This window comes from Rhinoraja longicauda, chromosome 6 (genome assembly GCF_053455715.1).
Source record: "Rhinoraja longicauda isolate Sanriku21f chromosome 6, sRhiLon1.1, whole genome shotgun sequence".
In the NCBI taxonomy this organism is placed as follows: domain Eukaryota; kingdom Metazoa; phylum Chordata; class Chondrichthyes; order Rajiformes; family Arhynchobatidae; genus Rhinoraja; species Rhinoraja longicauda.
In genome coordinates, this window is record NC_135958.1 from 66,441,172 (window position 1) to 66,457,149 (window position 15,978).

General features: G+C 46.5%; 2 protein-coding genes across 5 annotated transcripts in view; one reads left to right on the forward strand and one right to left on the reverse strand.

The window, feature by feature from the left end:
* Positions 1–7,544, reverse strand: part of hid1a (HID1 domain containing a) — a 50,901-nt gene extending 43,357 nt beyond the window's left edge. The window contains exons 1-2 of the mRNA XM_078401192.1: positions 7,428–7,544; positions 1,615–1,764 (exon numbers count right to left, since the gene is read on the reverse strand). Coding sequence (XP_078257318.1) covers positions 1,615–1,764; positions 7,428–7,493 — 216 coding nt within the window. The 5' untranslated portion in view covers positions 7,494–7,544. The remainder of the gene's footprint in view (positions 1–1,614; positions 1,765–7,427) is intronic.
* A 308-nt stretch (positions 7,545–7,852) lies between these two features.
* cdr2l (cerebellar degeneration-related protein 2-like) overlaps positions 7,853–15,978 on the forward strand; it is a 29,403-nt gene continuing 21,277 nt past the window's right edge. Inside the window, exon 1 of one of the 4 annotated variants that reach the window (XM_078401196.1) lies at positions 7,853–8,106. Coding sequence is in view for 3 of the 4 variants with exons in the window: in XM_078401194.1 (XP_078257320.1) it covers positions 10,544–10,616 (73 nt within the window). In the remaining variant the exon portion in view is untranslated. Of the gene's footprint in view, positions 8,107–10,070; positions 10,617–15,978 lie in introns of those variants that run through there. The other 3 variants (XM_078401195.1, XM_078401194.1, XM_078401197.1) reach the window with 3 other exon arrangements.

Genomic DNA, 15,978 nt, shown 5'->3' on the forward strand with positions numbered 1-15,978 from the left:
CAAGTTGAAGCTGTCACCTGATTTACTGGGCTAGCTGTTAGCATTGTGCTAGAATAAAAAGGTTCAATTCATGATTGAATTTGATGTTGTATTCTTTCAGGGTTCAGTCTCCAGAAAAGCATATACCACTCAACACTGATCCGGAGGAGAAATTCTATCACCTGGGGGTAGTGAATCTTTGGAATTCTTTCTGCATGAGTCCCGGAGGCTCAGACACCACATATTCAACACAGAGATCGGTAGGTTTTTGAATATTAAGGGAATCTTTGGAGATAGGATTGGTGCAGCAATTCAAGTTTCACTGTAGCTTAATTGGTACACGAGACAATAAACTGACTTATGAACCTTTGAAAGGGTGGCTAAAATAAGAGATCAGCAATACTAAACGGTGCAGCAGTGCAAGGGGCCGAATGGTCTCTAACGTCTAATGTTCTGAAGAAGGGTCTCGACCCGAAACGTCGCCCATTCCTTCTCTCCTGAGATGCTGCCTGACCTGCTGAGTTACTCCAGCATTTTGTGAATATATACCTTCTAATGTTCTCTAGTTGCATCCTGGATCAGTAATACAAACGGGCAGCTGTAAACTAATGTTCAGAGTATTTGACAACCGATATGTTTTATTAGTCCCTATTCTGATTTAGGATTTCATGAACAGCTCCAAGGCTTGGACAACTGCCAATAAACACGTTGTGGCCAATCCGCACTTTGATACCTCATTCTCTTCATTGGAAGTGCAGCTAAGACCAAGTCTTAGATGAATGCGATCAACAAGGACTGAGCACAAGAAACTTTTAACCGGCACATGTTCCAACGTTCTATTGAGTTTGCTGCACAATGTTTTCCCGAACACAAATTCCTGAATCCTTGGGTACATTAGCAAAGGGTCAGTGTACAGAAACTTTCAGATGGTATCTAACCTATGCTGTGCCTCCCTTGGAAACAATTAGATGGAACAGTATTGGGGGAGCCTCTCAATGTATCTAAGCAGCAGCTCACAACACCTTGATACTGTGGGATTAAGATGGCAGCTGTTGGAATCTTGAGCACAAATCAAACAGCCAGAGGAACTCAATGGGACAGGCAGCATCTGCAGAAGGAAATGGACAGACAACTTTTCAGGTCAGGACTCTTCTTCAGACTGAGTTCCCCAGCAGTTTTATTTTTACTCAACATTCCAACTAACACTGTTACAAAATTATTCATGGATTGGACACGCTAGATGCAGGAACCATGCTCCTGATGTTGGGGGAAGTCCAGAACCAAGGGCCACAGTTTAAGAATAAGGGGTAGGCCATTTAGAACTGAGATGAGGAAAAACCTTTTTCACCCAGAGAGTTGTGAATTTATGGAATTCTCTGCCTCAGAAGGCAGTGGATGCCGTTTTACTTGATGCATTCAAAAGAGTTAGATAGAGCTCGTAGGGCTAGTGGATCAAGAGATATGGGCAGAAGGCAGGAACGGAGTACTGATTGTGGATGATCAGCCATGATCACATTGAATGGCGGTGCTGGCTCGAAGGGCCAAATGGCCTACTCCTGCATCTATTTTCTATGTATCTATGTATCTAAACACTTTTATTCCAAGTTCATAGCAGAGACCAGATGTAATGCTTACCTTGTAACACAGGGTAGCTAAGTTAGAGGGCGACTCCTCTCTGACCGCTCTTATCTCGGCTGCTGGCACCAAAGTGAACACATCCTGGATGGATGTGGCTGTGTCAGCCCAGAACTGGTCCCAGAAAGCATCATCAGTGGCTTCAACTGGCTATAAATCACAAGCAGCATGGGTTACGGAGGCAAATCAAATCATACATGTCATTGAATTCGACTTTTAGATCTGCTTTATTAAAATACTTTTCATACCACAACCACTTCTCTTTACAATTAACATGATAAACCACCCCAAGGCGTTTGACACAAACATTATCAACCAAAAGAAATTGATTCAAAGACAAAGAACCAAACCCTTGCTCAAAGCAGTAAGCTGGATGAAGCATTTTAAAGAACAGAAAATTGGAAGATTTTTGAGAAGAATTAGAAAGTTTAATACCTCAGCAGTTAAAGACCAGGGTGTCCATGGTAGAATGACACTCAAATCCAGAACAGGCAGATATCTTGAAGGATTCTAGCTCTGGAATGTATCATTGGGAAAGAGAGGGGCAGTCACCAAGCTTCATGAGAAAGCATTGGGATAATGACCGAGAGCTTAGTCAGATGGTTTAAAGGAATTATTTAAAATGGAGGAGCAGTTTGAGAGATAGAAGTTTTGGGAGACAATTCCAGAATCTAGGACACTGGAGAAAGAAGGGGTGACTGTGAATCTTGGAAAATATTAGATTGTGTCAAGGGACAGAATGAAGAGATCTCACTGGGTTGTAAAGCTGGAGAAAGATAAGCAAAGGCGGGGCCACAATAGGATTTGAAAACATAGGCATGGGTGGACCAGAGGGAGGAACAAGTCAACACTCTTGAGTGGTGGGAATAAGAGGCAAGCTTGAAGATCAACAGGGACCACATTATTGGACGAGTTCAAGTTTACAAAGAGTGTAGGTAGTCAGATTATTAAAATAATTAAGACAGACACCAGAGATATTGCCTGTAGCCTCAACAGCAAAATAATACGGCAGGGACAAAGACCAGCCACATTACAGAGGTGGAAGACGGGGGGCTTGGAGATGGAGAAGAGTTGCAATTGTAATCTCAGCTCACACTCAAGCCCATTTATCAAACCTACTAATCTATTCCTGAACCTGGACGTTACAGTTTTCAGACATACTTTCTTCCTGATGTCAGGAGTGAATTAGAGCATGACCAAGATGGCATGGGTCCTTGATGATGATGGCTGCTTTATTGAGCCAGTGCCTCTTATGGATCGCTTCGATGATGGGGAGGTCAGTACCCGTGATGGATTGGGCAGTATTCACGACTTTGTGAAATCTCATGCATTCCTGGCCGTGCGAGTTGCCGAAACAGGCCGTGATACAACCAGTTATGCTCTCTACCTACATCTGTAAAAGTGCAAGAGAGTATTCGTCAACATACAGAATGTTCTCATTCTTCTAAGGAAGTAAAGGCGTTGATGAGCTTTCTTTATGATTGCATTAATAAGCTGGGTCCAGAACAGATCTTCAGAAATATACATGCCCAGAAATTTGTTTTTTGGCTCTCTCCAGTCTGTCTCTTGACCACCATCCCGTCAATGAAGACAGGTTTGTGCCTATCACAGATTTGTGGATCGTTGACCTTCCTCTTCTAAAATCAACAATCAGTTCCTTGGTTTTCCTGATGTTGAGAGCAAGGTTGTTGTTCTGGCACCATTCGGTCAGTCGATCGATCTCCCTCCTATACTCTGATTCATTGTCATCTATAATTCATCCAACGTAGGCAAAGATGGAATTGTGGTGCCATGGGATGGAATTGCTCCTGTGCTGATGGTCATCGAGGAGGAAGTGTTGCTGCCAATTCGTGCAGATGTGGTCTGTTGATGAGGAAGTTGAGGGTCCAGTTGCAGAGGGATGCACAAAGACACAGTTCCGTGAGCTTGGTAACCAGTTTGAAGGGAATGATGGTGTTGGTTGCCGACCTGTAGTCTGTGAACAACAGCCTGACGTGTGTGTTTTTATTGTCCAAGTGGTCCAGCGCAGAATGAAGAGCCAGCAAGATTGTATTCCCCATTGATCTATTGTGGCAATAAGCAAATTGTAGTTGGTCCAGGTTCTTGCTGAGGTAGGAGTTGAGATACGCCGTAACCAACCTTTCAAACCACTTCGTCACCACAGACATTAGTGCTACCGATTGGTAGTCATAATCTATCTTACAAATCTTCATGCTTTCTTCTTGAAATTTACCACTGGGTTTGGTACCACCACACTTTTAGGCACAGCATTCCAGATGCCACTAAAGAGGAGAAAAATCCCTCACATTCCTTTCCTAATACTAACCACAATATTCATGAGTGGAAGCAGTTTTTTTCCCTGTTTATCAAAACCCTTATTGCAGGTGCATATTTGTTTTTGAAACAATGTAATTTTTCACCTGACATGTTTGGGACAGAGGGAGGTGGACAAGCTCTATCAAAGAGAATCATCTTGACATCAGACTGAGAGGCACAGCCCTGTATCCTTTCCATATTGGCCCAACTGATCAAGAACCAGTTATAATCCTAGATAACCTCCTTCACTATCCACTACACCACAGGTTTTAGTGCCATCAGCAAACTTATCAACCTGCCACCAACTCACATCCAAATTATAAATACTGTATAAATGATGAACAACAGTGGACACATCACCAATCCTTGTGTTACACCACTGGTTACAAGCCTCCAGCTTGAAAAACAACCCTTTACCACCACCCTCTCGCCTTTAAGCCAATTTTGCATCCAATTGGTTAAATTACCCTGCAAAACCCACATAATTTAACCTTCTGGACCAGCCCACCATGAGGTGCCTTATCAAAGGACTTGCTATAGTCCAGGTACACAACATCTATTGCACTGCCCTCAATCGTCTTGATCACCTTTTCAAACAAGAATCAAATTCATGAGATATGATTTTCAATGCACAAATCCCTAATTGATCCTCACCTTTCGAAATGTATGTAGGATCTGTCTCTCAGAATCTCCTCCAATAACTTTCCCATCACGTTATGAGTATCACTAATCTGCAGTTCCTTGGCTTTTTCTTGTAGCCTTCTTAAATAGAGGCACATTAGCCACCCTCTAGTCTTCTGGAACCTTGCCCATGGCTATCGATGATAGAAATATCTCTGTCAGGGGCTCTGCAATTTATTCCCAGTTTCCCTGCAACGTCCTAGGATACACTTGATCAGGTTTTGGGGATTTATCTATCTTTATGCAATTTAAGACTTCTAGACCCTCCTCTTCTGTAATTTAGACTCTCTTCAAGACATCACTTAACTTCCTCGAGATCCCCAGTATCTATGTCGTTCACTGCAGTAAATACAAACAATAAAAATTCACCAAGTCCATCTCCAACGGTTCCACATAGTCAACTGCATCAACCTTTGGGTCCTATTCTCTCCCTACTTTTTTGCTTAATATAGTTGTAGAATCTTTTTGAATTTTCCTTTATCTTACCTGCCAAAGCCATCTCATGTCCCTTTTATGCCCCTCTGATTCTCCTCTTGTGCACTTCTATACCCCCACCCTTCAATTAAGGGATTCACTTGATTCCAGCTATCACAACCCAAAATATAGCCTCTTCTTTTATCAGAAAACAGCCTCCCTCAATCAACTTTTGAAAGTTCCTGTCTGATGTCATCAATCCTTGCCCCAGTCTAGGACTTCAACTTTTGAACTAGTCCTATCCTTTTACATAATTATTTTAGCGATATTATTCGAAACGAGCTTGTGTGGTATCCAAGGCATATCAGCGATGTCTTCCACAGTGAAGACTGAAGCAAATTTTCAACACATCTTCCATTTCTTTTTTTGCTGTTGTTAATTCGCCAGTCTCGTTCTCCAGAGGCATTTACCTTAGCCATCCTTTTTCTATTTTTATATCTAGAGAAAGGTCAACTGTTTTTATAATACATGCAAATTATTTCTCAAAATTCATTTTCTCCCATGTTATAAACTTTATAGTCTTCTGCTCCTGGAAAATTCCCAACCCTCTGGTCCACCACCAGCCCTTGCCACAGAGTGTGCCCTACCTTTTAACAGTATCCTTTACCTCCCTTGTTATCCACAGATTGGGCCACTTTTTCATGGAATCCCTTCTTTTGATTGAGATAAACTCTTGTTGAGCATTATAGACCAAGTGTTGTAATATCTGTTACTCTACTGACAGTCTCCAAGCTTGTTTACCTGCACCACCTGGGACAATTACTTGCTAATACCATTATAATTGCCCTCATTCAAATTGAAGACACAGATTATGGAACAATGGTGATTACCTTCAAACTGCCTCTGGAATTCTTTCATACAGTGCACACCACTCCCAAGAGATCTTGAAACCACAAGATCGCCTATTAATCTTTCCTCATTACACGTCCAAATCCAAAATACCCCTTCCTAGGTAGGTTCCACAGTGTACTCTATCATGTCCCATATATGATACCCATGTTGTACAGTGACAGATTTGACCAACTAGTGCTACGCCCCAGTGTTACAGTGACAGAAATATCCTCACCGCTACTGGACCCAGTGTTACACAGATGCAGACCATCCCCATCAGTACTGGATTCCAGTCTAAAACATTAACTAACCATCCAAAGCAGTAGCGGACGCCAGTATTTTACAATGACAGATTGGACCCCACCAGTACTGTGCTGCAAATGTTAAACAGTGACAGATCTGTCCCAACCAGTATTGTATCCCAGTATTACAGTGAAAAGATCCATCTCCACCATACTGTGCCCATGTTTACACTGATAGACATGTCCCAACCATAAACGTGCCCCAGTGTTACACAAGGACAGTCCTACCCCCACCAGTGTTTCTGCTCAATGTTGTAAAGTGATAGACCCAACCCCACCAGTACTGGGGACCAGTGTTATACAGTGAAGGAGCCATCCCCACCAAAACTGTACCAGCAAGTTACACAGTGACAACTATCAACACAATATACACACATCTAGAAATCCTCTCAGTCGGCAAACCCCAAGTTTCTAGATCATTATCAATAACCGCAGTTACTTGCTCTTCACAATTTACATAGCCACAGAAATCCCAGTGATAACTTTGTTAAAAACACAGTAAGTACACAGTGAACAGCTTGTTTATGATTTGATGACAAACAAACTAAAAATCTACGTGGCAGGTGTAAAACAGGCAGCGCCTGTTCTCTGCTGATGGACAATGTACCCTGACAGAAGCTCTGTCCTGACGGATCCTACAGATAATTCCCACAGTTGTCAAACATACGAGTAAAACAAAAGTGAAAAGGCTATTCAATATATGTAATAGTATAAAAAGAAAACCAAGCCGGGGCAGAAATTAGCAGGAAGAATAACCTAAGACTATTAAGTATGTTACTGCCAAAGTTGTATGCAAAACACACAATATTCTCAATAAACGACAGTTTCAGAGGATTACTCGAGGAGAATGGTTCTGGTTGGCTCTGGGCCCGATCGTTTTTGTGTCTACCAAAGGAAACAAGCTGAACCTTGCGTTGTCCCGCTTGGAAGCTGTCATCCCGGTAGAGGATGAAGCGGGCTGTGTGTGAGGTGAAAGAAAGAGGAGAGCCGGGTGAGGCAAAGACTAGGGGGGCGGCAAGGTAGTGCGCAGTGGGAAGGAGGTACCGACCGCGGCGGGATGGACAGCCGCTTGGCGCCGCCGTCCCTGAAGGCCTCACCGGACACCTGCTGCCGCCAATCGTAGGCCCGGAGTGGGAGCCAGGAGCCAAGTCGATGATACCGATTGCGCGCTCCAGCCCTCGCTACCTCCCGCTCCCCTCCCCCACCCACCTGAGTCCGGGTGGTGAGTTGGATCACCGCCTTCCTGAAGTGCAGCTTGGAGTCAGCGCTCCCCATCTTTCCGCCAGCGCTCGGCCGCCCGACTGACTGACTCAGTGTTGCCCCGCCCACCCCGAGGCCCACTGCATGGCCACGCCTACCCCAGGGCCGCCACGCCCACCCCAGGGCCGCCACGCCCACCCCAGGGCCTCCCCGCCCACTCTAGTGGCTCGCCCCGCCCACTCTAGTGGCTCGCCCCGCCCACTCTAGTGGCTCGCCCCGCCCACTCTAGTGGTTCGCCCCGCCCCGCCCACTCTAGTGGCTCGCCCCGCCCACTCTGCTGCCGCCTCGCCCATCGCGAGCCCGACCCCGCACCTGCCCCGCCCCGCCCATCGCGAGCCCCGGCCCGCCCACTTCCCCGCCACGCCCATCGCGAGCCCCGTCCCATCCATCGTGCCCCGTCCCATCCATCGCGAGCCCCGGCCCGCCCATTGCCCCGCCCATCGCGAGCCCGCCCCGCCTACTGCCCTGTCACGCCCATCGCGGGCCCGACCCCGCCCACCTCCGGCCCAAGGAGGGGCGATCACCGCCTTCCAACGTCACGGACCATTGCGGATCTCCCACGGTCTGAAGAAGGATCCCGACTCGAAACGTCACCTATCCATGTTCTCCACAGATGCTGCCTGACTCGGTGAGTCGCTCCAGCGCTTTGTGCAAACCAACATCTGCGTTTCCAACAATGCCTGACTCTACCCCCCCTCCCCCACCCCTCTCAATTACCCTGACGGTCTCTGTTTTGGATGGACTATGGAGTTGAATTCCACCTCCCAGACCATCTAAAGAATGAACAAAGAGCTACACACTATGGGCAGATGCCCTTTGGCTCAACTTGTCTATGCTGACAGAAATGGCATTCTGGGCTGACCCATTGCCCCCATTTAGTTCATATTCCTCTAAACCCTTCCTGCTCATAATTCTATCCAAATGCCTTAGAAAGCTGTAAATGTATCCACTTCCATAACTTCCTCTGGCAACTCATTTCAGATGCGGACTACATTCTGAATGAAAAGGTTGCTCCTGAGATCCCTCTTAAATGTCTTCCCTCTCACCTTTAGCCGAGGGTGCTGCCTGTATGGAGTTTCGACCGCCTTGGTTTTCTTCCTGTGCTCCAATTTCCTCTAACATTCCAAAGATATGCAAGTTTGTAGGTTAATTGGTTTCTGTAAATTATCCCCAGTATGTAGGATGCAAAACCGGGACAACATAGAACTACAGAATGGGTGATCATTATTTGACACGGAGTGGCAGGCCGAAGGGCCTGTTTCCATACTGTATCTCGAAAATTAAAACTAAAAGTAAAAAGCAGTAATGTCCTGGCAAAGGAGCATCATTTCCCTGCACTAAACCCAGATCCCTTGATTCCCCAAAGATCTATCAATATCTGTCTTGAATATGTACAGTGATTTAGTTCCTCATCTCCTATGAAGGATTCCAAAGATTCATTGCCTTCCACGTATACAAATCTCTTTACATATTGGTCCTGAACATCTGGCCCCTTACTTTGAGACAGTGATACATGGTTCTGGACAACCCAGACAGGGAAACATATTTTCCACATCTGCCCAATAAAGCCTCATGAGAGTCTTAGAGTTCTCAATGAGATGTCTTCTCATTCCTCAAAACTCAAGGGACTAGAGGCTCAATCTGCTCACTATCTCCTTATTGGACAATTCCCCAGAAAAAAAATACAAATCAATATCGCAAGGAAAGGTGTTTCCTAAACACTCCTCAAAGATTAGATCTATTTATTTCAACTTGGAATCCTGTATTTACAGCTTTCATTTCAATCTCTTCCGCACTGGGGAAACCAAAAACAGTTTGTTTTGCGGAACTTTCCTGCAAGCATATCCCATTCAACATTCTCTTTACCCAATTAAGATTTTTTTTTAAAGGGCAGCACAGCCTCAGTGATCCAGGCTCCTGACCTCAGGTGTTATCTATGGAGTTTGCATACGGGTTTCCTCTCGGTGCTCCAGTTTGATCCCACATCCGGGTTGGTAGTTAACTGGACTCCGTAAATTGTTCCTTGTATATTGGGTTTTGTAGAATCTGGTGGAGTTGATGGGTAAGGAGAACAAAAAAAAAAGAGATTAATGTAAGATTCATAAAAATGGTAGGTTTATGGCCAGTGCAGACTCGTGGCTGAAGAACCTCTCTCTGTGCTGTTTCACTATGACTATGACCCTAACTTGAATAACAACGCCCACTCTCCTCTCGTCATTAATCACAAAACTCAATCAGGTCTGCGATGCAATTTTTTTCATGTTTAGCTGAATGTCATTAGGTTTAAACATTGGGATGCTTTGGGTTGTGAACGAAGTGAATATTCTTTATCTGTTGCTGGTCCCGGGGAGTCTCCAGAAACGACGGCATCCTCCTACAGGCCTCTGTCGTGAGGCCTGTTTTCACTTATTAGCTGCTTATTCACTTATTATTAGATTGATGTCGGTAAAGTGGAGACATAAGGGATTACAAATGCTGATTTACAAAAAAAGAAGGCACAAGATGCTGGAACAGCTCAGCGGGGCGGGGTCTCGACCCGAAACGTCACCCATTCCTTCTCTCCAGAGATGCTGCCTGTCCTGCTGAGTTACTCCTGCTTTTTGTGTCTACTGCAGGCTCTGGAGAACATGGATAGGTGATGTTTCTGGTCTGGACCCTTGAGACTATTTATTGAACAACATTGCATAGCCCATCAGGTCTTTTTAGTCTGAGGTTCTCACCAGCAGGTGGAATGACTTCACTACATATATATGCAAAAATGTGCCACATCCCAGACTCCTTCCATTTTGGATAATCCGACAAACATCCGGCCCTGGGTTCCGCTGAGAGGAAGCAGTCTTTGCAAGTGTGGCTGACGGGCAGGAGCCCCTCGCTGCCGCCACTGGAGGAGCTGGGAGGCGGGGTGTGGCCGCTGAAGGGTTAAGCGAAGGTACCAGCCCGGGTCATCCCGCGCTGACAGCGCCCGCCACGTCGGAGGCGGACTGCGCGCAGGCAGCGCTCGCCTCGGCACCCGGCCGGCACACAACAGCGGGCCGCCGCCGACAGCCTCGAACCCGGGCCGCCCGATGAAGCGCAGCATGGAGGACTACGAGACAGAAGATGACGAGCCGTGGTATGACCAGCAGGACCTGCAGCAAGGTGGGGGGAGAGTGTGCGCGTTGGGGGTGCGGGGACTGGGTGGGGTGGGGAGAGAGGAGAGAATGGAGTGGGCAAGGGTTGAAGATGGAGTGAAAGGGTACAGGAGCGATTTATGCCGAAACCCGGGTCCAGTTAGGAGTAGGCGTGTTGGAGAGACGGGAGAGGCTGTGTAAGGACGGGATGGGACGATGAATAAAGGGACAAAGGGAGAGGACTATGACCTGCTTTTGTTCCCCATGGAGGACAATGAGGGGAACGCTGAGATATTTGTGCGGTGAGGCAGTAAGAGAAGGAGGAGGGAAGCGAGGAGACCCGGCAAGCCGTACAAATAGGCAGCAGGCGAGGATCTGTCGCCTTCACATCTGCCGCTCTCTGGCGTCAAGGGAACGGGTCAGTTTGGACCAGAGGATGTTGGGTCGGGCAGTAGGTTCTGGGCGCTTCCCCTCCGAGTACCAACCGCTTGCGAGGATTGCGGATTGTAGGTTAAGACTTGTTTTACATTGTGCGTGTAAAGCGACGGGTCGTAGTGAGTGGATTATTGTTAGCGTTCTTGAGCTTGAATCGGTTTAAACACTCCCCAGAATTTAGTTTCGGTGAATATTGTGTGGAAAGGTCCATTTGACTGCCACTCCTAATGCTTTATTTTTTGCTGGGTTCTGCTCAAACGCTAACTCAAGCGACACGGATCAAACGGGACCCGGCGATGTCACACTCGCCGACACCTTTCAAGTCAAACACACTTGACCTTCATTATCCAGTTATTCATGTGTCCAAATCCGCCCAGACCGCTTCTTAACATACAATCCGCTTTTCCAAAAGTCACATGGTGTGTACAAAGAAAAGGCAAAGGATTTTTCGTGTAGTATTTATGCAAACTGACGACGGCGTCTCTGCATACCGTTCAAAACATGTCACACAAAAACGGATATCGGCACGGGATCGGTCAAGCGGTTAAATAAAATAACTCGATGACAGTATACTACTAGTGATGGCTCTCTGAGGATGCTATCACTTTCTCTCAGTTCCTCCACCTATGCTGTATCTGTTCTGCACGTTAGTTTTTTCCATTCCAGGGTTTCATAAGTGTCCTCCTTCAGGAAACGGGCTCTCTCTCCTCCCACTACAATGGTTGATGGAGCCCTCAACCGCATCTCCTCCATTTCCCGCACATCTACTATCCCGCCCTGTCTCTCCTCCGATTGAACAAGGACAGAGTTTCCTTGGTCTTCACCTTTCACCCCACCTGCATTCGCATCCGGTACATGATTCTCCCAACGTTTCCGATAGCTGCAATGTCATTCATCCCGTCACATCTTCCTGCTCCCCCACTCCCCCCCCTCCCCTCCTTCTGCTTTCCACTGGGGCCACTCTCTCCATAACTCCCTGGTTCGCTCATCCCTCTTCCCCCTCTCCCCTCTGGGGACATTTTCCCTGCAACCTAGGCGATCTAACACCTATTTCTAAACCTTTTCTCTCGCCACTAACAAGAGACCCAGAAGCCCTTCTAGTTGAGACGGGACCTCATCTGCATCTCCTCTAATCTCGTCTATTACATCTGGTGCTCTCCTCTACATTGGTGAGGCCAAGTAATAAACTCGGCAGCTGCTTTGCTGACTCATGCATTCTGTCAACCCCCTCAACCCCCATTGCTCAAAGGAAGAAAGTCCCAGTTTATCCATCCTCTACTTAAACCTCAAATATTCTAAACCTGATTATATTCTCATAAATCTTTTTTGCACCCTTTCAAGTTGCTGGGTGACCTGGTCTGTGCATAGTATTCCAACTATGGCCTTACCAATATCTTGAACAGCTGTAACATGATATTCCAACTCCTATACTCAATACACTAATTGATAAAGGCAAGCATGCTTAGTGCTTTCTTCACTACCTGTGCCACAACTTTCATGGAACTATGAACCTTGATCTCTGTTCCACAACATACCCCAGGACCCTACCATTTACTGTGAAAATCCTGTCCCGGGTTGTCCTACCAAAAAAGCAACGCCTCACATTTATCTGAATTTCACCATCTGCTACCACTTGTTACAGGCCAACAGTCTGAAAAACAATCCGCCACTCTCTGGTCCAAGTTTCCAGCCAATTTTGCATCCAATTGGCTAGCTTGCAAGGATCCCACATGATCTAACCTTCCAAACCAGACTACTGAGCGGTATCTTGTCAAAGGCCTTGCTAAAGTCCTACCGCACTGCTCTCATCAATCTTCTTGGTCACCTCTTCAAAAAAACCCCAGTCACATTTGTGAGTAACTATCTCGTATGCACAAAATCATGCTGATTCTCCCTGATCACGCCGTGCCTTGCCAAAGCATATAAATCTTGTCCCCCAGAAACTTCTTCAATAACACAGCTACTACTGATACAAGGCTCACATGTTGTTCCCAAATTTTTCCTTACAGGTTTTATAAATAGAGGCACAATATTTGCCACCATCCAGTCTTCCAACACTTCAATCGTGATTTTCCATTAATATCTCTGCTACGGACCCTGAAATTTCATCCCACAGTCCCAGAAATCGTGAATATGGGTCCATCAAAGTAAAACACTGAGGTTTGCTGGGAAGAGGACTGTAACCATATAACACCCGGGAACAGTACTAGTGAGGATGGTCTTTCACACTAGAGGCACTAGTGAGGACAGGTCTGTCATTGTATCTAACTGGGGTACAGTCCTGGTGGGATGGGTATGATTGCTGTAAAACTTTGGGGTATAGAACTGGTGGGGACGGGTCTGTCACTGAATAACACTGTGGTACAATACTGATGGGAGGAGGTTTGTCGCTACATAACCCTGGGGCACTGTACTAATGGGGATGTGTTTATCACTGTACATCTGGTATGCAGTACCAATGGGGACAGGTCCTTCACTGTATAACACTGGAGTATCGTACTTCTGAGGGGAGTTGGTCACTGTACAATGTTAGGGTACAGTACTGATTAGAACATGCCCATTACTCTGGTGGGGATAACTCTGTCACTGTATCAGTAGGGGAAAGTACTGATGGAGACGGAACTATCGTATAAAATTTGGGTGTACCAGTGAGGATGGGTTCAGTCATTATTTAACACTGAGGTTCTGTGCAGGTGGGGATGGGTCTGTCATGTTTAACAATTGGTTGCAATACTGGTGGGCATGGTTTGTCACTGTATAATACTGGGGTACAGTACTGCTGGGGACAGATTGGTCCCTCTGTATCACCAGTGTGTTTGACATTACTGCAGTGGATTATAGACTTCTCCTGACCAGTACTCTACCCCAGTGTTACACAGTTATGGACTCATCCCCATTAATACCCTGCTCATGATATACAGTGACAGTCCCCATTCGTACTGTACATTAGTGTTATGCAATGACACATCCCCACAAGTACAGAGGCCCAAAATCATATAGTGGCAGATTCATCCGCACTACCATCCCATCCCAGTACCGTTCCGTACCAGTACTGTACCCTGGTGGCATTGTGAAAGAATTGTCCCCACCAGTGTTATAGAACAACAGGCCCACTTCCACCAATCTGGGGTGCAGTACAGAACCAGTACTGCACCCCAGCATTTTACAGCTCTCCCACCAGCACCATCTCTCCTTCCACACATTTGTCAGGTGCTTTCCATACTCACTGGCATGTGGCTCGGAATAATTTGGTGAGGATCATGTCTGAGATCTCACTTCTTAAACTCTTTTCCAATTCTTTCAAATTTACCACACGGATCTGATCCCTTTCCCTACCAATATCAAATGCGCTCTGTACAAATCACAAATCACAAAATCACGGTCATCCCGAGCAGACTGGTCACCAAACTTTCCGACCTTGGATTTTCCCAAACCATCTGCCAATGGATCAAGGACTTCCTGACCAACCGCCCCCAGACCGTCAAAATAGGCCCTCACCTCTCCTCCACCATTACACTGAGCACCGGCTCACCACAGGGCTGTGTGTTGAGCCCCATCCTTTACTCCCTCTACACTCACGACTGCGCCCCCACCCATCCCACCAACACCATCATCAAGTTCGCGGATGACACGACTGTGGTTGGACTCATCTCAGGAGGAGATGAGACAGCCTAGGGGATGAAATCCAAAGGCTGGCAGCATGGTGTTCAGTGAACAATCTGGTCCTGAACTCCTCCAAAACAAAGGAACTTATAATTGACTTTAGAAAAACCAGTGTAGAATACGACCCACTCTACATCAATGGGGTCTGTGTGGAAAGGGTACCCGCTTTCAGGTTCCTGGGTACGCACATCGCAGAGGATCTTACCTGGTCTACCAACACCATCACCACAGTAAAGAAGGCACAGCAGAGACTCCACTTCCTGAGGATCCTCAGGAAAACCAACCTGCAGGAGAAGCTCATGTTGTCCTTCTATCGCTGCTCCATCGAGAGTGTGCTGGCATACTGTATAACCACATGGTATGCCAGCTGCTCAGAAAAGGACAGGAAGGCCCTTCAGAGGGTCATCACGACGGCCCAGAAGATCATCGGCTGCTCACTGCCCTCCCTGGAGCACCTGTTCAGCCTACGCTGCCTCAGTAGAGCAGGGAAAATAATAAAAGACCCATCCCACCCCGGCCACCGTCTGTTTGTTCATCTACCCTCTGGTCGACGTTTCAGGTCGATCAAATCCCGAACAAACAGACTTAAGAACAGTTTTTACCCCAGGGCCATACGAGAACTGAACACTACCTTTGCACTAGGCAACACCGTTAAAAAATCTTGTACTTAATATAATTGTATTTATGTATTTATTTGTTTTTGCATTTATTGCATATATGTTTGTACGCACCGTCAGGATTGGCTATTTTTTAATTTCGTTGTACTCGTTGCAATGACAATAAATGAATATTATTATTATTATTATTTAACTTAGTTTAGAGGTGCAGCATGGGAACAGGCTCTATGGCCCACTGAGTCCATGTCATACGTCAGGTCACCTATTCACACTAGTTTTATGTTATCACACTTTCTCATCCACTCCCTCCACACCAGGGCCAAGTTACAGCAGCCTGTAAACCCGCATGTCCATGGATGTAGGAGGAAACGGAGCACCAGGAGGACACCCACAAGGTTAAACAGAGAAAGTGAAAACTCTAGACAGCACCCAAGGTCAGGATCAATCCTGGGAAGTTGTGAAGCAGCAGCTGTATTGGCTGAACCACTGTGCCGCCCCTGTGCCACTATAACCTCTGGCTATAGTGACAGACCCGTCCCGATCTGTACTGTACCCCAGTGGTACGCAGTGATAGACCCACCCCAACAATACTGCACCCCAGTGTTACACTGTGACAGATGTATCCTCACCAGTACTGTACCCCAGTGTTGTAAAGTGCCAGACCCATCCCCACCG